Source organism: Motacilla alba, chromosome 1 (assembly GCF_015832195.1).
Source record: "Motacilla alba alba isolate MOTALB_02 chromosome 1, Motacilla_alba_V1.0_pri, whole genome shotgun sequence".
In the NCBI taxonomy this organism is placed as follows: domain Eukaryota; kingdom Metazoa; phylum Chordata; class Aves; order Passeriformes; family Motacillidae; genus Motacilla; species Motacilla alba.
Window position 1 is genome coordinate 39,011,838 of NC_052016.1, and position 21,505 is coordinate 39,033,342.

The 21,505-nt window shown below is 40.8% G+C and overlaps 1 protein-coding gene across 1 annotated transcript in view; it reads left to right on the forward strand.

The window, feature by feature from the left end:
- ACER3 (alkaline ceramidase 3) overlaps positions 1-12,946 on the forward strand; it is a 56,429-nt gene extending 43,483 nt beyond the window's left edge. The window contains exons 8-11 of the mRNA XM_038131940.1: positions 2,009-2,110; positions 4,515-4,619; positions 6,147-6,192; positions 6,664-12,946. Coding sequence (XP_037987868.1) covers positions 2,009-2,110; positions 4,515-4,619; positions 6,147-6,192; positions 6,664-6,717 — 307 coding nt within the window. The 3' untranslated portion in view covers positions 6,718-12,946. The remainder of the gene's footprint in view (positions 1-2,008; positions 2,111-4,514; positions 4,620-6,146; positions 6,193-6,663) is intronic.
- The last annotated feature ends 8,559 nt before the right edge of the window (positions 12,947-21,505 follow it).

Here is a 21,505-nt window from a genome sequence, read left to right on the forward strand (position 1 = left end):
CATCTGCAAATTCTACACAGTTATGCATTCTCATTATTTCTGAAGCATTTCATAGTCTTCTGTCTTTATCAATAACATCACCACCTTCCCTCACAAAGTATTTATTTGCTCCAGCAAAGTCTGTCTCTGAAGTCCCACCTACTTTTCACTTCAGTTCTAGGGGCTTGGAGTATGTATTCTTAATTAGCTTGATCACTTCATTGAATCAGTGCCCTACAAAGACTTATTTCCCTTGTTGGTGTTACTATGTAAACTGGGTAGAAAGTTGGGATGGGAAGAGAAGTAGGTTTAAACTACTTCTAAATTTTAACTAAACTACTACTAATTTTAAATTAGTTCTGCTAGAGAAGCTCTGCCAACCTGAAGGTACCCTTTCTTTTCTCTAAAATTCATCCCCAAGCACACTTCTGGGTTTACTTTCTCTGCACGGCTAGAACGTATTGCTGTATTTCCATCAGTAGTGCTAGCAATTGACCAAGCCTTTTCCAGCTTACATGCTGACCCTGATTTCTGCTTGTTTTTTGTTACTTCACTTCCTGTCACTCATATTTCTTAGTGTGGGCCTTGAAGTCACTCTGAGATTAGAGGGAAAATCCCAAAGAACAGCATGTTATTCCTTCCAGGCTACTACATCATCCTATCCTCACCAGTTGTTCCTCTTCCTGCCTCTTCCCCCCACACTTTTCATCTCTTTCTTAGGTCTGTTTCCTCCCAAGATTACAACTGGGCAAATGTTATTCTCTGTTCACAAAGCATGTTCCCTGTTAATAAGTGATGCCAGTTGATTCCTTCACAAAACACCGCTGTTTATTCCTCAATAATTCCAGCTATAATTACCTAATTACCAGCATGTCTAATATACCATTTAGTGCTCTGCCAGTGTCATGGTCTTGCTTATGTCTCTGGAGCACTGAGGGAGTAATATCACAGTGTAGTCTTTGCCATGTACTGCCTGGTGCTCCACACATTTATTAGACTAAACAAATAATAATTTTGCTAGTTTATATTGGCAGTCAATTTGTAAATATGTACAGCTCGTATCTGGTTAGAGCTTCCTCCACAGGGCGAGCTACCTGTTGTGTTTTGCACATTTTGGTCCCCAGTGCTCACAGCTCTGAAATGTGCTGTAACACACACAGTGGGGGAAAAGGCACCTCAAGAATGTGTTTTAACCCAGAATCTCAACTGTGCATTCATAATACTTAAAAATAACGTGAACAGTATTTCATGGCAGCCTTTCAGGATTGGATTTGGTTTTGCTTTTGGACTTGTCTTATTAGTGGGAAAGGAGCCTTCCATGTAGGAAGTTTACAATTTCATAGTCCAACCTGAATGCACATAGGAAAAGTAAATTTATTAATGATGCACTTGCTTGCATCTGATTCTTCCATATCTTAAAGGAGATTTTTTTTTTCTGCCAAAATTAAATTGTATCATTCAACTCAAAGATGAACATAAAAGTACAAGGGTTTAATACCATTTAATACCATTGGTTAGTTGTTGGTCATGGTGGTCTATGTTCACAAAAGAACAATTTTGAAAGACCGTATTTATACAAATTCCCTGGTATAGAGAGATCTCTTGGCAGAGACCCTCTTCTTTTGGGAAAGAGAGTCCTACTTGGTAACAGGGCTCTTTTTTTTTTGCTTTTTTTTTAATGAAAGAATATATATAGGACTGAAGAATTAGTACCTTTTAGCCAACTTTAGTTTTCCCACTTTTTGGTTTCACTCAGAGAGTGCAGTATTTAGGAAAACATTTATAATTATAGAAGTAATCAAACAGTCTCAGAGAATATGAGATTAGGAGAGAGAATAAGTACAATAAAATATTTAAAAGATGAAATTTGAAGTTGGTATTTTTTTCTTTTGAGGGAAAAAACAAATTGATAAAGAATTTTATTTACGTGTACCAGCATTTCTGTATTTACACATATTTAGTGTAGTATATATTAGTATATTTCTGTATCTTTAAGCATTCTTAACTAAACTTTGCATTGTCTCTCTAGGGTATACCCATGGCTTAGAGGTTTAGGATATACATCTTTAACTGTATTTTTAATGGGATTTTTTCTCTGGAATGTGGACAACATTTTCTGTGATAAATTGAGGTGAGTCTTTTCACTTGTCTAGATAGCTCTTAATAGCCTATAAGTATAAAGATTGGATTATTTCTCAGGTGCATATTCAAATCCATCTCATTATATGTATGGTATGCTGCCTACAAAACATCTATGCAGATTGCTCATGACTAGAGTCAGCTCTCAACATGGGTTTTACAATTTATTAACCATTTATCGATTTTTTGTTATTTCTCTTTGACTTCAAATGAAATTGAGAGAAATAATGTCACTGAAGTAATTTTGAGGATCTGTGGATGACTAAAGCCACACTTGATTCACACTTGATTTCATCTGAATGTGTTTTATCCTGCTCATTTGGTTGGTGTTTTTTTATCCTGCTCTTCCATTTCCTAGGAAAATTAAGAAATGTAGTTCCGCATGTTGAAGACATGCAGAACTACTGCTACTACTACTGCTACTACTGTTCAAGAAATACCCATTTCAATATCCATGTTACCAATAAACAGCACTTAGTAGCAATTCATGTGTTGTTCAGCAAGCTGGAGGAGATGGAAAGGTTAATTCCAGCGTGCAGAAAAATACATTTTTGACAATATGAAACACTGTTATGCCACAGAGTCCGTGTTGTACAGAATTGTCCTAGTAGGCTGGTTTGTCAGAGCCAAATAAGAGTGTGCTGTAAAGAAGTCTAAAGTTTTTCATCCCTTTTGGCTCTTCAGTCCCTCTACTAGGTTAAGCGAACTGAAAGTTAATTCCAACAGAATATTCTTGAAACTTTTTAAAAATTAATATAATACATGATCCTCATCCCTAGGAACACTTGATACAGATGGGATAGAGTAGTTCTTTGGCAGCACAAGTGGCCTGGATTTGCAGTTACTTTGCAGATATTGGCATCAGGGTTGATTTTTGCAGCTGCCTCACATCACTGGTGAGATCATAACCCCCAGTTCACCAAACCTGCTGAGCTGCTGTGGGTCCATGGGGCTTTTGAACTGGTTCCTAGGCCCAAAAATGACACCAGCTGCTGAGGCACTTTTTCCCATCCTCATTTCATAAGGGGAAAAAATGATAGTGTCTTTCCTGTAATACTTGTGTGGTTATGGTGCTAGAAAAAAAAATATGCTTGTTTACTAGCTCTAATCAGACATCTGCAGAGCCTTGGATTTCTCCAGGAGGTATTAAAATTTGAACCTTTGGAGAAAATACATTTAAATCCCTTGAAATTCTTTATTCTTTGAATGTCTAACTTGTGAATCATCCACCTACCTGCTCTGTTTTGTTTTAAAGTTCAAAATTGAGTTTTGATTCAGGGTTTTTTGTTCCATATTTCAGTAAATCCGCAGTTTGTTTGTTTTTTTTTTAATAAATAAAATAGAAAAAAATCTGTAGCACTCAGTTTCTGTGGTTGGAACCACACACTTTTGAATTCGAGGTTTGAAATTTCCTGCCATCCAAAGGCTCAAAGGTTGTGCCAGGCTGCCAGGCTGCATGTTCCATTGTGTCATTGCTGGGCTGACTCAATTGAAGCTTTGTGCTAATATTTGTGACTGAGCAGCTTTGGACCAAGCACTGTAATATCAAGCAGTAAGGACATATTCCAGGAGCTGCAGATTTTTCTTCCTTAACACGTGCAATCATTGTTTTCCATTTTTTACTTTGACAAGTGAAATTAAAACGGAATAAAAAGACCAGCAGATGCAAACAGTTCCTCCACCATCAACCAAAATAAGCATTATCTGCAGAAGCCTAGTGAGCAGGATAAAAAGGAGCAATGTAGTTATTTCTCTTTATTTCTTTATCTCCATCCCTTAGCCCCTTCCCAAGTTACTCACACCCCATAACTACAAAATACAAAGCATGTTGGTGGAGTATTTCAGACCCTCTCCTTTAATTGCTTCTTCACTAAACACCCATTTTGTCCCTGTTTTAGAGTCCAACAGATGTGGAAGCAAGTTGAGCTTCCATGAACCTGCAGAATAGGTGGTGTGATTGCCCGATTTCAAGTGATGATGTCTGATAAATCTCATTTCCTCTCTTGGACCTTAAACTCAACATTTCATCCTATTGACAGTAGTTCACAGGGTTTTGCAGAGGAGAATGGGACTTTGGTCATTTGGGACTGCAGGATGCTATAAATATATTCCCTGAAATTTGAGTCCAGAAGTAATTGGTCACTCATCATATGAGGAAATGTCTGTTTTCTTTAAATGTATAAGAAAGTCAGTTTGCTGATATTTCTTTGTACTGGCAGTGTAAACTATAACTGCTGCTCCTCACCTGCTGAAAGCCTGACTCCGTGAAGCCTCACCTGTCCAGCACATGCCTGAGATATGGAAACGATAATGTGTGATCTGATAATGCAACATTGCGATTTGAGATTGCTTAGCTGGGAGAAACTATTCCATTGCATGGTATTTCTTTCTTTCAGAGCATTACGAGAGAAGATGCCTCCTGTGGTGGGAGCTGTGACACAGTTTCATGCATGGTGGCATATTCTCACAGGCCTGGGTTCTTACCTTCATATCCTGCTAAGGTAGGAAATGTTTTCTAAACTGGATGTTCATAGAGATCTTATGAGTTTTCTCAGGTTCATGTGTACTTCAGAATGTTGTACCATCCAGAAGAGCAGGAAAATTACTTATTAAACTGGTGTACGGTTTTCTTTCCTCTTTGTAACTGATCTAAAAACTCTCTTAAAACTAATCTATATTTTTCAAAATGTAATCACTAGTCTTTAAATAGTCATGGTTCTTCAAGAAAATTTAATTCAGAAATGGGAACTCTGTGGCAGTTAAACCAAAGCTATTTGACAGTATATTAATTTCAGAATGTAAGCCATTAATACTTGTCTGTTCTTGAGCAGCAATCCTGAAGTACTTAAACATGTTTAAATTTAGGAGCTTAACAAATCTTTTGATAGGCACTCCTGAAAACGTCACTCCTGAAAAGCAGCAGGCATCCTGCTGTAGTGCAGAAGGGTGATGGCTGAAGTAGTTGTAGAGGGGCTGTTCCCAAAAGGGCAGGGTATTAGTTAGAGGAAGAGACTTAAAGAATGCACGTTAGCAAGTCTGGAGCCAGCAGATTTTTCTCATTTTTGCTCTGTACCACCATCTAGTGGAACCAGGGCCAAGAATAGAATGCAAGCTGAAATCTGAAGAATTTCTGCCGTCTGTTTGTCATCTAATGAAATAAAATTTTACCACTTAACACATAACAAAGTGAATGTCTGTTTTATGTTTACATCCTATGTAGTCGATAACTTGATTACGTATCAATTTTTCAATATCTAACATGGTATTCACTTTTTTTGTCAGATGTTAAAATACCTAATAAAAGGAAAATGCAAGGAAAATAATACATTTCCTTTAGATGATCTGATAGCTCTAATCTGATATGTAAATGTATATATACTTAGAAATATGTCAAGGTATATGGAAAACAGTTGCTCCATTTTGATTTACAGGTTATCTGCTACCCTAAAGAGCTTGAGGTAATATTTTAAAGAAAATTCCTTGCAGGAATCGTGCATAGGCAAGGTTTTTCCAATATGCCACAAAGTGGCATTGCCACTTAAAAAAAATGTGAGGTCATTCACAGGAAAAAGATCGACTGAGAGAAGAAAGCGGCTAAGAACAAAAATAAGACATAGAATCAAGCTATGCTGCTTTTTCTCCCCTTTAACTTCTGCTATATTTTGTGGTACACTGATTTAATTTCTTCCTTCTAAAATGACAGACTCCAGTCCCTGGGTTTTTTTTTGGTTTGGATTTTTTTTTTTTTTTTTGTTTACCTCTCAGGGTTTCTTTCTTTCTCCCTACATAGGTGATAGGGTAAATTATTTTGCTGATTATTCTGCTACAGACTAATTGCCCCCTATGACAGGAGGCATTTACTGGAAGTTAATGTCTCCTATATTTACTAAATCTAGGCAGAATGTGTAGCTCTGCAATCACAGAAACAATTATTTTCTAGTTGGAAAATACAACAGGAATCAGGACATCCTTATTTTATATACTGTCTTATACTTGAAATTTTAAACATGCTTTTTCCTTCTCCTCAGTTTATACACAAGGACACTTTTCCTGAAACACAGGCCAAAGGTGAAGGTAAGAAAGCAGTATTTTGTGTTTATTAATATACATTTGGGTATCTTGTGCTTTGAACTGTTGGTGGGGCTCAATAATTATACCTCTTAGGGTACAGTTGAAATTTTCGTAGAATCACAGAATGGTTTGAGTTGGAAGGGACCTTAATGACTATCTAGTTTCAGACCCCCTGCCTTTGGAAGGGACACCTTCCACCAGACCAGGTTACTCAGAGCCCCCAGATTACTCCAACCTGGCCTTGAACATTTCCAGGGGTGCAACATTCACAGCTTCTCTGGGCAACCTGTGCCAGTGTTTCACCACCCTCAAAGAATTTTTTCTTACTATCTAGTCTGAACTTACTCTCTTTCATTTTAAAACCATTCCCCTTTCATCCTATCATTAGATTATGTTTAATAGTGTTTGGTTTCTGTTCCAAGAAACATAATGTTCCAAGGAATCTTTCCCCTATTCCTATTTTTCTTTTGACAGTTTGTTTTTGGAATATGGCCTGTTCTTCTCGTGGAGCCACCCAAGAACCTTTGACTGAGCCCTGGGCAGCCACACACGATCACCTGGCCTGGCTGAATAAAGCATTTCAACAGTTACTCTGGCTGAAGTGTCAAAATTATGGATCAATCCAAGTACCATTGCTATTAAAGGACTCCTCTGTGCTACGAGGCCAGTCGGCCGGAACAGAGCAAAGAACTGGCACACTAGAGAAATAGCACTTAGTACAGCTTTATTCTAAGTTGTTAAAACAAAGATTAAGACACAAGGGTTTTATGTATATATTGTACAGCTGATGATATTGAGGTAATATTTCGTGCTGGTCACAGAAAACTAACCATTTTTGAAGTGGATTGCATACATTTTTTCATTCAGTTTTTGTTCTTTCTGTGGTCTAAACTAATATATTAGTAACTGAATGACAAAACCAGGCCATTGATGGCCAAGCTAAGCATCTGTGAGGCCTATAGTGAACTGAATGCTTAACCCAAACTACTTTAACCTTGCACTTTTATACAATTAATGAAGTATGTAATGGTTGATTTAGGCCTTTATTCTACCTTGCTTTTCCACAGCCTCCTTTGCAATTTACATTTTAAGCAAAAGGATTGGGATACCTGTGCCATTTAGTTCATTTTTTTACCAAGCTTCCATTTTTTCTTTAGTCCAACTGAGAGGTTCATTGTGGAGGATTTCCAAAGTGTGACCAGCAAAAGACACTGAAATGGTGAAGCTTTATAGGTATTCCTGTTTGTGTCTGGGAGCTCAATTCCTAATTTTTTTTGACTAGTGATTCATTGCAAAACTGTGGAGTGACTGTAGAAACATAAGAAACACTCTTTTTTATTTTTTTTGACTAGTGATTCATTGCAAAACTGTGGAGTGACTGTAGAAACATAAGAAACACTCTTTTTTATTTTTTTGTAATTGTTATATACATACCTAACTTTTCTATCCCATTCTTTAACTTCCCATTTCCCATTCATACTACAGATTGACAAACACCTTAGATGTGCTCTAGTTCAGCCTTGAATTCATCTTCTTACTTTACAAGTCTTAAATATTGGTGTGACTTTGAGAAGCATCTTCTTATTCAGAAACTTTGAAGGAGGAGTGAAGAACAAGACTGAGGCTGAGGATATCCCCAAATACAAGGAGCAGTGCGTTGCTTGCTTTTTATCTATTGAGCTTAGTCTGTGAGAAAGCTGACCACCTTTTGAAACCAGACTTAGGGGATTAATGAGGGAGACAAACCCTGGTTTCTGTAATTTTAATCTACCCAGCTGATGAAAGTTAGTAAGTAAATTTAAAGAAAACATTAAACTAGCACAGTTTTTCAAAATATACCTCATATGAAGGCTGTGATTTTTGATGCTGTTAATTTTGGGCCAACAAACAGAGTCTATCTCTGTGCCTACTTGCTGCCATTCTATGCAATTTTTTTCTGCTTTTGATGCTCTGAGAGATTTGTCCTTCTTGCCATGAAGAAAAAAAGGGAAGCACTCAGACTGATCCAAAATCCCATTTTGTATTGATTTACAACGTGCTCACAGCAGCAAAGCATGGTAATGTAGCTGTAAAGCTGTCTCCCAGGTCTCAGAGTCCTGACTATTGAACAATCAGTGCTGGCTAAAATGGTCTCCTCCCTTTTCTCTGTTTGCAGTTTCTCTGCATCTTTCACATCCATCAGTAACTCTTCTAGTGATGTGAACCTCCAAATTACAATGTGGCTTCTGTTATATGACAGCCCTGGACCCTTGAGATCAAATAACCCCAAACTGCATTGGGAAAAGATACTTAACCTTGAGTGAGTTCAGTGAGGTTTAAGCATGTGCTGATAGCAGTGCAGTTCAACCTGAACACCCTATAAAGACACCTGAAGGGTAATTTTAGAACAGCTTTGATATCAGTAGGCTCCAGTTCCATAGACAAAGTCAGCATCTGTGCTGGGAAATTTGAGTGCTCTTCAGACTGAAAGAAGTTAGCAGAACTAGCACAGAGGTAGGAAAAAGCTGTAATGGGTCAGAAGACATATTTTAATTAAATTTAATTATCCAGTAGACATATTTTTATTAAAGATATTTGAGACCTGTTTCAAAAATGTAGCTTGAAAACAAGTGCCTGCCTGTTCACCTCCAGGCTTTCTCAAGCATTTTTCCGCACGCTGTATCCCATTTTCTTATTTGATATGTTTACATGTGTTCATGAGTTAGGGAAGAAGTCTCGTAAGAGAAGCAGTGCAGCAGCAAGACATATCAACAGTCACTTGTGACATCTGCTAGGTATGATACTATTTTTATGGAAATGGAAAAAAACTATATTTTAGTGGCCTTAGTTTTGTTACTGAAGGATCTGGGGGCTCTGTTTAGTTAATTAATTGCAAGAACCAGAGTGTCTTGAAAAGCCTCTTTCTTATTGATCAGGCATCTCTACAATGGTATATTTTAAAGATATTTGTTGATTATTCTACACATTTGCAACTAGGAAGTCTATGATGGGGGGTTCAGATCTTGTTGGATTGAATTGTCAGGATTAAAAAAAAATTGAAAAGCTCATATTTTAATTTTATAGTGCTGTTAGTTTTTCATTTATGAATTGTTTGTTGTTGATTTTTTTTCTTAAAAAATATATGCAATTTGGCTTCTTCCTGCATTCTAAATGAGCAAAAATATGCACACCTCTACCACCCTGCCAGAAGCCTTTCTTTCAACTGGTTATATTAGACCCTGAGGAATATAATTTATCTGTGGATCCCTCTTAGCATAAATAATCTAAAATCATGGGTGCTTTGGTTTGACTGCCTTACTGATCTTGTGAGTGATATTGAAAATGACAAGCTAGTTTTGACTACATGTCATTGAAATTCAGACTGCCTTTTCTAGTGCCTGGAAAGACATACATTCTTACTCCTGTAACGTGTTAAATGTCTGTTAATTGCTTTTTATTTATATCGCTTGTATGACAATGTTGATTTGTTTTCTACAGACCTTAGAGCAGTATATCACAAACTTTTCCTGCACTACATCTTAGCAAGTCATGTATGATCCTATTTTTTGAGTAGAATTCAGACAGCAGCTACTTTAAAGAGAATTATGGAAGTAGCAGGTGTCATTTGATATGAATTCTGCAGAATGTCTTGGACAGACTTGATAACAATGAATCTTCTGTTCCTTAACATCTATGAAGAACCAGGAAATCTGCTACATAGGACCATCAATTTGACACAGATGAGCAGTAAGTAGCTCTGCAGTCCATGAGCTGAAAAATTCTTTCTTGGAAATAAGAGGAAAAACTTCAAAATTATTCTCACAGTACAGATCAAACCCATACCTTATTCTGGAAATTAAGATTTTTTAGATACAGCTCAAGATATGCATTCTCCAGTGAGGAGGAATCTCATCCATGTTTCAAAGGCAGTGCTGTTGGCTAGCAGTGTAAGTCATCTCCAGACTTCATTGTAATGGTTTTTCTGTTAGCACAGGGCTGCTGTGCTGCCCATGAGCGTTTAAAAACTCCTCCCAGTCAGAGTTGGAATATGCAGTGTTACCACTTGCCAGTCTACCTCTGTCATGTATTGTACCATACCTGTGCCCTTAATTGCATTTGCCTGAATGTGTGCTCTGAATGAGCAGCCTTAGACCGTGCAGCCCCTGGGAGTGGCAACAGTGTTGTATTGATTTGTGGCTGACTCTGTTCACTGCCTGTAAACATCCTCACTTGTTTGGTGTCTGTCACTTACAGCCTGTGCTCAGTCTGCCGCTCATCTCTGTGTGAGTCTGGCTGCTTTAGAGAGAGATTCGAGTAGGAGGACTTCAATTCAGACAGGTGTAGTCAAATCTTTTGGGAGGGATATAGTGGAAAATATTGCTCTATAATTAGTTTTAATTCTCTTTTAATCCTGTTCTGTGCTGTCTTGCTTGGCTAAAGCTGAATTGTATGATGTGAAATGCAGTTGATTCTTTTGGCCAATCGTGGATTTGCTTCTAACACCTTATTTCAAGCAGCTGAATGTCTTTTTCATCAAACACTTCCGTGTGAATCTCAGCAGCAGAAAATCCTCCCAATACTACCGGTATTTCTCGCAGTCACTATCACCTTGTTTAATCTGCATTCAAGAATTTCAGTAATGCCATTTTTTAAAACCTGTTTCTCTCTGTGGATATAGTACAGCATTTTAATAGCAGGTGGTGAAACAATTCAGTGCAGAGGACCTGTAACAGAGCAGCAATGCTGTTTTATTTAGTAGACATCAGAATTCAGGAACACACATCCATTTTGGGGGAATGTGTGCCCTGTAATTTGGATTAACATATTCAGCTAAAACTTTCAGTTTACTTTAAACCCCATCTGCACTTTATAAGTAGGCAGTGGGAGGCTTTAACTGCAAAGTGCTGTTTGGCTGTGAGACTTTACCATGAAGAGGGATAAATGATGGAGTCTTTATTACACATGAGCAGAGCAAAGCCAGAAGGAGATTAAGAAATCTTACATGAATAGAGAATAACAAAAGATTAAACACAGAATCCCGTAGTATTACGTCAACCACCCTCCTGGTATCTGCACTTTGGATACTTGAATGTTTTGCTATTTAACTTTCCATGTTGACTACTGCTCTCTTCACCACAGAAGTGATGTAGTTTCTGTTACATTCAGTTCATTGTAGATGACTTGGGGGCTGCTTTATGAGGATGGAATATGACACAGGTTTTGTACATGAATGAATGCATTTCTGACCTATCTGGAATGTCTTCTGCCAACTTTGTTTGAAAGTCTGTAACCTAAAGATGGAGAACTTTCTATGTAACCATTAAAATTGGGTTTGGGTTTCTTTGTTCAGTTTCTCACGCACAACTGCCTACAGCTGCTAAGTGCCTGATCTCATGGTTACAAGGCTTTTCTGAGAGCTGGGGCTGTTTTCTTCTGAGTCTTTAAGACAAAGTCTTTGGTCAGTGGGGGTCAATATTTTTAAAAAATCCTTCTGCAGGAATCCCAGTGCTATTTTTAGTGGCTTTCCTGTTAGTTATCCAATACGTGTCTGCCTCTGACTCAAACTTGCCTGGCTACCCACCTTCCTGATGCTGTTGCATCTCTCCAGGCTCTGAAAGCTGGGTGACGGATTTAGCTGTACAGGAGGTGTTCATTTTGGGTTGTGTAGTTCAGTGACAGGCAGTGTGAGGGCGCAGCAGTCAAGCAAGCACTTTATGTGGAGCTCCCTTATTGGAGCTCCCAGCCAGATGCTCTAAGCAGGACTGGGGACAGGGGGATTTGTGTGTACAGGTTGAGAGGCAGGTTTAGTACCTGAACCTCTTACTTTACTGCCGAACTCTCCCATTTTACTTCTTGAAATTTTTTAGGTTTTATTAAGTATGTAATTGTAGGTTTAAGAAGAACCAAGTTCAGAGTTCATTGGAGATCCTAAAACAGTGCCTGCAATTTTGGGTTTTTTGCACGTGTATCACGCAAATTGGTAAGAGCAGATTGTTAAGATTTTTTAAAAGGCAAAGATAAAGGGTCTTTTGCTTATTTGTTCACAGGAATAGCTATAAGCACAATCTTAGATTCCTTCTTTTGTCCCCAAAGCTCTGGAACATATATATGTTTCTCCAAAGACTGTGCTGAATAAAATGGCTCATAGCAAATTCTGTACCAAAATGTTTTCCACATTAAAGATGTGGAAGAACTTTGTTTGTGTATCCTATTGTTCCCTGGATTTTGGAAGAGAGGATTTCAAGCAGCATAAGCAGTATTTACTCCTTAGACTGAACAGAAACTAATTTTTCTCTTGATTTTCCAAATTGATGTTGACTATGTCATGTTGATTGTTGGTCTCAGCATAATGCACGGATGATGTTACAGTCTGATCAAACACCATCTGTCCACCTGGAGTGGACATGAAATCTGTTCGTTACCTGACCAAACTTTCTAACGTTGACACTATGAATTCTAACATGTGGATTTCTCTTCCTGAAATGCAGTACATTGTTGCAGATAGATAATAACACTGTGACAGATGAGTAGCCGTTGACTTGTAGAACACAGCTACACTGAGAAATGCTTATTGACAATTTGATACACCGAACTGACTCTTCCTACCAAACCAGCTGGTAACCAACATTAGGCTCATATGTATCAGCATATCTTGTTTTCCAAAGCACAGTAGCTTTGAAATATTTAATATGTTTCATTTGTTATTCATGCTGCAGTCAAGCACTAATTTGTGTCTTTATAGTACAAACTATTAAAGAATTTTGTTTTAAATACAACATTTCCCAGGTGGTTCTTGGTGTCTGTGTTGCACAGGGCTGGTTGGTTCATCTGGATGCGGTTCAGTAGATGGGTGGTTGTACATCTTGGCCGGTGGATAGGACAAGTAGGACAGTAGGATTTGTGTGTCCTGCATGGATGGGGAAGCTGCCTGCCTGCAGCCAAGAGCCTCCATGGCAGTAGAATTCCACAGTCTTTCTGCCTTGTGCTGGGTCCCTTTGGGCACTGGGCCTTGCTGGGAGTGTAGTGTTGGCTGTAAACACTGCAGGACCATTTTCCCTTCAGGGGCCTTCCCCAGCACACACCAGTTAGAAGGGACTGCAGGTGGGTGACATGGGTGGGAGAGGAAAAGGCAGGAGTCAGGTGAACGTGCAGGCAGCCCAGAACGTGCTATTTGCACAGCCTTTGCTTCAGTTTTTACTGTTCCTTTCAGCGAGACAGGAGGATAATCACTGCAGGGCAGAACCTTTCCAGGCAGGAATTGCGGACAACCAGGCACTAATCCAGCAAGTCTCATCACACCCCAGCAGCCAGAGTCTGGTAATGACCATAACGTGTTTTCCCCACTTCTGGCTGTTTTCCCAGGTGCTCAGAGACCCCATTTTCTCCTGCGTATCTCTCTCAAAGCTGTGTGTCTGCAGGAACAACCTGGAGTTAACTATTCAGGGGCCAAGACACAGGGCAGCAAACCTCAGAGCCAGTGGTGCAAATGGCTGGGGCAAGCTGTGCTATCTCCCCTCCGTGGTGCTGCATACAGAGGCACATCCAGACTCTGCAGACAAGCATTGCCAGAATTCTGAGGCTGGGTGAAATCCAGCTTTGCATATTGAGCTTGTGGCTGGTCTAGAGCTGAGTAATACTTTGAAATTTCCCTGGGGATAAAAACTCTGTGGTTCTGTCAAAGCCCTCCTCCCAAACAGAAAATTGAATTTTGAGCTTGACGATTCCCTTTCAAGACTGCCAATTTACTTGCAGCTTTATTAATTTCTCTCCTCCCCCCCTTGGTTTTTGTTTTTTGGTAGATTTTTGTTATTGTTGTTGTTGGTTTGGTTTGTTTGGTTTTTTTTAAATTCAGCCTGTTCAAAGACTAAAAGTGAAGCTCTGTACTTGCACCACTTAAATCCCAGTTGCTCTTACCTTAGATTTGGCTGTTCATGGTGCTGTATGGAGAGAGTTGCTACAAGTTAGCAGAGGAGCTGACTATCCAGCCCGGATATTTGTTCCCATGTTCATGGAGATGGACAAGACAATGGAGTCACTAATGAAGCTGTGGTGGGTCTGTCTCTTCTGTGGGTCATTTTTGAGGGGTTCTCTGATGGGTCCCTATGGGGACATGGACCATGGTAGTGCTGGCATGGGAGAGGATCAACAGAAGTAAGATAAGGACAAATGCCTGGATTCAAACTTGGTCACCCAAGAGGAGATAATGTGATGAGTTCAAGAAGAGGTCCCTTGCAGCCTCAGTAGGAACAGAGCTGGGATGATGTCCTCATTCACCGTTTGTATGTGAGGGATGCATAAAACTCTGTATTTGCCAAGACAGAACTAATGTTGTGTGAAGCACTGTGTGCAATGGATAAAACATCCCAACCTACAAGCAGAAACTTTGTGGATTTACTTTATTTTGCAATCACTGTAGTTAATTTTGCATCCTGGTTCCTAAACTTCATTCCAAGGTGAGTCACCCCCAAGCTGGATATCTCACCTTGCTCACATGCAACACCCAAGGCTCTCAGTGCATGACACTTTCCAGCTGCTACAGCAATACAAATAGCTACTAAAAACATCCAGCCTCATTAATCACCTTTGCTCAGACTGACTTTATAATGCATGCAAGAGGCACACGCCAGCTTAATGAAATTAGCAGTAATTAGTGGCCCTGACACACACGTAGAGCAAACACAGGGACCAGCTGGAGTGTGTGCAGGTCCTGTGGACCTCGTGCCCACGGCACAGCATCCAGCAACACCTTGGGACATCGAAGGTGCTGACTCTGATCTCTCATCCTGGAAATCAGGTAGGTGAATGCTAATCAACAGCAGCTCACATGATCCCACAGCAAGGGAATTAAGCAAGTTACTCTGCTGATGTAAACTGATGTCAAGCCCCTAATATTTATAGGCTGGCCGAGTATCAGAGCTGCAGTGATTTATGTGGATGTCTAACCTTAGCACTGCTTTTTCCTCATAGCTGGTGTGTTGACTCAGTGCCGAACACCAGAATGGAGTACATTTGTTAAAATATTGCAGTATTGTAGAAGCCTGGGGACAAATCCAACTTCTCAGGTAGGAGAAGTGATGAACAGAACAACCAGATCCCCTCTGCAGCCAGGCAAACCTGTCTAGGCATTTGTGAGTCATTGCTTCACAAGGTTTTATTGCTAAACAGGGTTTTGTTCATTTAGAGTCCTCTGAGGGTTTATTTGTTTTGGGGTTTTTTCCTTCTATTTGTTTGGGATTTTTCTTCTTTAATCATCTCATTTTTAACATCCCACCTTGGCTGAAATGAAAGCAAAATTAAGTGCTAGTTACAAAATGAAAAACAAAAATGAACCTGCAAGCCACAGCATGAAAACAGAGCTGCTACAGAAGGGATATTTTTATACAGGTTATCTGAAAAGCAAACAAACTCCAGCTGTTTTCTTGCTGCTGACATTAATTAAAGCAGGAGGGCTGATTAACGCTGTGGACTTGTTTCTGCTGAAAATTGTTCTGCCACATGCCCCTGGATTTGACAGTTCACTATCAATTTGATTTGCAACTGAGGCACTCGTGCACATCCCTCCAGAGTGGTTGTGGCTCTTCAGTAACACCCAGGACATCTGATACTAAGTGGCTTTATCCATATGCTCACATCATGTGGTGTTCTTGTTCAGGGTGGAGTAAGAAGCCTTTTTCCCATGCTATGAGCTGTGTTACATCCCAGCAGATCCCTTCCTCTCCAGTAAGCATCACAGGGCACAATCAGCAACCCCTTCTCAGGTTTGTACAACCATGAGAGGAACAACCCCGGGTCAAACTCATGATGATCAGGCTTTAGGGGAAATCAATGCTTAAACATATTAAGGGCAGAACCCTAAATCAAAATAAAAACCTGGCCCTTCTTGCCTTAATTAGTTTCAACAGTGCTAAACATAGTACTGGAGGCAATTACCTCCAGCAAGAGTGGTGATTTGTATCTGGAGTGGAAACATCGTCATGTTGGAAGGCTGGAGGTAAAGAACATCTCTTTATAACCTCTGATTTCAAAGGAAACCCTGGTGTTATTCTGCCTGAATCCATGCCCAGCTTGGCTGTTTCTTCTTAGAGAGCCATACTTTATTTGTATATATATACTGCCTGATAATGTCAGAGCTTCAAGCTCCTGAAGCTTGAAGTTGGAAGTCAGCAAATTAGAGAGGGCAGAAGGAGTCTCATTTTATTCATTAAGGTGTGACAGTAGTTTTAAGGCTCATACATGGGTCCTGGAAAACTATATCTCTATGAGCTGTGAAGGTATGGTTCATATCAATATGAAGACTAAAACTCTACTGCTCTTGCATTAAAGGATTTTTTCCCATGGTTTGGCTAATGAGAAGTGACTGATGTGATTCCTGCAATCACTTGCACTCACCCAGATATGAGGCTATGGGACCTCTCTTGACAGAGACCTCAGGCTGACAACATTAATCTGTGGGTATGACTGGAGCAATGCCTTTTCAATTAAGGTGCCCAGAGGAAGGGACAAGCCCTGTGTCCCTGGTTGAAGTGTCTCACTGGTTAACTTGGCCCCAGATCAAAACTGGCACACAGCTACGCTGTGGCAGTGGGAGCTGTACCAAAAGCACGGGGGTGTTTGTGCCTGGGACTTACCCTGTTTCCCCCTGAGGGAACGAAATGAGCCAGTGAGGGCTGGCATGATGCTCCATCCCTACAGCTGCCATGCCCTGCACAGCTCAGCCTCTTTGAAACCTCTGGTGACAGGGATACTACAGCCTCCCCTGCCTGCCCACTCCAAAGCTAGACTTGGAAAGTATTCCCCAACAGAGCAATTAGATACAAGCCTTGTCCCTCCTTTGGGCTTTTTACCTTGTAAGAAGCTGAATATGGAGGGGAATTTCATCTTCCTTTTTTCTCTAAGTTATTGATGTCATTAAACTGGTTGTTTTGTTGGGTTTTTTTAAGCATTTTTTTCCAGTCTTCGAGGTTAAAATAGAAACTTTTGAAACACTTTTTCCTCTGTCTCCTTTTGGCTTTAATGCCTTCTTTTTGGCAAAGACATCTAACAATGAAAAGACATTCCACTGGCTGTGTGTATCATCAGCCATTAAAACACCATATGCAAAGATGAAGTAATCTGGATGCTTTGAGATGGATTTATATCCTTGGGCAGTAAGATTTCCCAGCCTCAAACATGGTGATTGGTCTCTCTGTGCTATATGACTACTGCTGGGTCTGTATTCTCTCTTTTTCCCTTTTAAAATACAGAGATAAGTATGTGAGACAGTGCTGCCCCCAGGGAAATCTTTGAACAAAATCAGGGGCTCTCAAAGGATGCAATACCCGGGTCAGGCATCCCAAATCCTCCCCACAGGCCCCACACAGCAGAAATTATCCCCTTCCACAGCCCAGACTACTTAAGGTCCACTGTAAGCACTGTGGCAGGTCCTGGGCATTTAGGTTGCAAACACTTGCCCAGGTGAAACAAGAGGCTCCACTGAGAATTAAAGGTAAAGCTAATAATTTTGTCTTTGCTTTTCCTCACCAAATGATTCACACAATTGTTTGCTAATTTTCACAACTGGAAAGTAAGTCAAATTACCTGAGTTACTGAAAAATAAGGAGGACTTCATATTGTAAAGAGGACTGGACTGCTGTCTGCTGTCTCCAATTGCTAACCTGTATATAAATTATTTTCCTGCTGATTCAGAGGGAAGATAGCCAAGCTGTGAATCAGCCCTACCTCTTCTTGCAATACCTATCATTTCCCTAGATCTCCTCTCCAAATCCCTGCCAGGTCTGGCAGTGCTTTGTTAATGACATCAGTAATTGCAGCACGAGCCGTACAATTGCAGAGTCAAGAGAGAAATGGAGTAACTCTGCTTCTCCCACATTGCAAGGAAAATGCTAACTGTGAGCTGCAAATAATTTTCTCCAGAAGATGGACTGATATTTGCTTTTTTGCAGGATCAGAGGGTTCCTGATTTCTTTGCCATTGCATCCAACAGACTGTGCAACGCCAACTCCTTAAAAAAAAACCACTGTGAATCCGAAACACAAAAAAAGCCCAAATTCCCAGCTCCTGACCACTGTCCAGCAGCCAAGACATACCTCCTTGTGTGAGTGAAAGTAGATATGACACAGATTTAATGAGGCAACCGCTTCTTGGCAGCACCACAGCTCTCCTCAGAAACGGTATCGTTATTCATTTACTTGACTAATGCAGTTGTGTTGTGCAAAAAAAAAATGGGAAAAAGCTATTTGGAGGGCCAAGTAAAAAAAGTTTGAAAAAGAACCCCATAGCTAAATCAGCAGGCTTTGCTGAAGTTTAGGCAGGCCTTGGACACATGATAGATTTGGGGGTTGTGGAGAAGCATTTCTGGGAACCCTCTGAAAACTTAGGGGGCCTTGTCACCATGTCTGCAATGCCTGAGGCTGCAGTGGTGATACAGAGCATCTAAAATTAGAATTGTGGAATTGTTTGGGTGTAAGGGACCTTCAGGATCATCTAGTTCCACCCCTGATGCCATGGGCAGGGACACCTCCCACTAGAGCAGATTTCTCAGAGCTCCATCCAACATGGCCTTGAACACTTCTAGGAATGGGGCAGCCACAGCTTCTCTGAGCAAATATTATTGCCATATTCTCCTCAAGACTGAAACATTCCCATTCTATAAAACTTTGTAAAAGAGGGAAATGGAGATATATAAGATGTCATTGGTTTAATTATCATCCAGATTACGGGTGTGTGAGGGGACTGTCTGCTGGTAAGCACCAGTCTCATCAGCTGTGCTGGATAATTGCTGCTTTCCCCAGTGCATTTTGAAAAAGCATATCCGGAGCTTTCAAAATTATGCTTGAGTTCAATTTTTCAGACTGGCAGCAATGAAAGACTATTGGTGTCAAAGATCTCTGAAAAAAGTACATTTGGGAACATCTCCTTCTCCTACATAGTCTTTTTGGCTACAGTACAGTATTTTTTTCCCTAAAACAGAGAGCTTGGAGGGGAGGACATGGCAGAAGTCAATCACCAGACACTGCAAGAAGTGAGGATGATTTCTGAGCAAATGTTGAATACCCAAGTCAAGGCTCTTGTGAACTCCCAAGCACAGCATCTCCGTTACAGTTCAGAGCTTAGACAAGGATGTTAAGAAGTGCCTTGCTCGTGGGGTTTTCACAAAGAATTACATCACTATTGTTTCTCCCCCACAGCCTCCCTTTCCAGCCTGTCTGTACTGCAGCAAATAAATCTTGACTGCACTGATGGTTTTATGCTTGCCTTGTGTTTGAAGCTCAGCCTGGATGAAGCTGAGGTGTGGAGGTGACCTCTCCAATTAATACCCAAGCAATTTCCCCTGAGCTCTGTAATCAGAGACACCTGGGAGCAGATTTTGGAGTTGGTTTCCTCACCAACTGCAGGAGTCAGCACAAGTGCTAGAGTTGGCTGCGCGCTGATGTTAGGTCAAGGTTAGGCTGATAAACAATACGTAGAAGGAAGTACCCTACGAGTCTCCAGGACATGTCCTACAGATGTTCCTTGCTGAAGAAGAGAAGGCTGTAGAAAGAAAATATCTGCCTTGGAAGTGGTGGGGAAATTCACAGGGGTCAAGTTCCCATGGGATGACAGTGATGAAAACAGGAGGGCATGGTTCCTGGCTCAGGGGAAAAAAGGGACTGTTGGAACACGTGGCCACCGTGACAAAGTACTCTCAGCAGCTCCAAAACATCCATTTCCTTGAAGTGCAATGGATGTGAGTGGCCATACCATGGGTCCTAGAGTTCATTGGAGGTAGCTCAGTAAGAAATATACTGCACAAAATTAATAAATTCCTGGGAAAATCTGTCCTTTCAGATTTGCTGGCTACTCATCTTACTGTCTCATCTTGCAGAGAATCATCTGTGTCACATTTATCTTCTTCTGGGAGCTTTGCTCTACATTAGTGGTAGCAAGGACTCGGTCAAGATGTTCCCATGAGGTCCAACATTTGCCTACTCCTTCTCCCCAGGTATGGCCATTCCAAAAGCCAAGGAGAGCAGTCCAAAAGTAACATCTGAGGATCCCTGCCTGGAAGGACAAAGTCTTCTGCCACAGGAACCAGGCAGTGCTTTCATGTATCTACACCTTATAAATGGGCAATACTGCTAGGCAGCTGAGAAACAAGGAGAAATTCAAAACACAGCAGGGTTTTCCAAAATTTCCTTAGGAAAAGCAACGTCTGCCTTTCTGTGAGTCCTTCAGGAACAAGCCACTGCTTTTGCACAGAGAGCATGTCTGGTAGGAGAGGGAAGTTTAATCAAGCAAAACTAGGTCTCTGTTATACCAGTGTAAATCCAAAATAATTCAAGTGATCCCAGGGATGATTTAGGCTTGTCAATCCAAGATCTTATTTGATCTTATATCAAAGAAAGCTACTTATCTGCAAGATGAGTTTTGTGGAAGAGCCTTGATATGCAGCTCTGCCTTGCCCAGCTCAGGAGCTGCTGGAATCAGGAGTTTCCATGTCTGTCTGCTGGGAGGTGAAGGCAGAGATGGTGGCAGAAAGGGAAAAAAAACTTCCCTTTTTTTTGGATCAGCAGGCAAATGGCCTGAAAAATGCTTGTCAGGACTGTTTGGAGACAGCATTTGTTAGGGTGGCTTCTGACCTATCATAAACAAAGAGCAGTTGAGAGGGCAGTGGTGCCATTTGCTCGTTTCATTCCTCTCCACTCCAGGGAATGTAGGATTGCTGGCAACCTGCTTATTTTCCAAACAGTCTTGCTTCTCACTGTGGAAAATCCTGTGTAAAAATCAAGATAATTGACTGAACTTCTATAACACTGTCTGCTCTCAGGCAGAGGTGCACTCCAGCCAAAGCAGCTGAGCCCTGGCCCCCTCCAGGAGGGTGGTCATGGCTGAATGATAACCAAAGTCCTGGAGGGTTTGTGGCCAGGAATTGTAGAATGGTTTGTGTTGGCAGGGAGCTAAATGGCCATTTAGTTCTAAACCCCCTGCCATGGACAGAACACTTTTCACTAGACCAGGTTGCTGCAGGCCCTCATCCAGCCTGGCCTTGAACACTTCCAGGGATGGAACAGCCGCAGCTTCTCTGGGCAACCTGTGCCAGTGCCTCAACATCCTCACATGAATGAATTTCTTGCTAATACCTAATCTAAACCTTCCCTGTCACTTTGAAGCCATTCCCCCTTGTCCTACCACTCCATGCCCTTGTTAAAAGTCCCTCTGCAGCTCTCTTGTAGCCCCTTTAGGCACTGGAATATGCTCTAAGGTCTCCCTGGAGCCTTCTCTTCTCCTGAATGAGACTAACCCTCTCAGCCTGTCTCTGTAACAGAGGTCCTGCCCATCCCTGGTTGTGTTCAAGGGC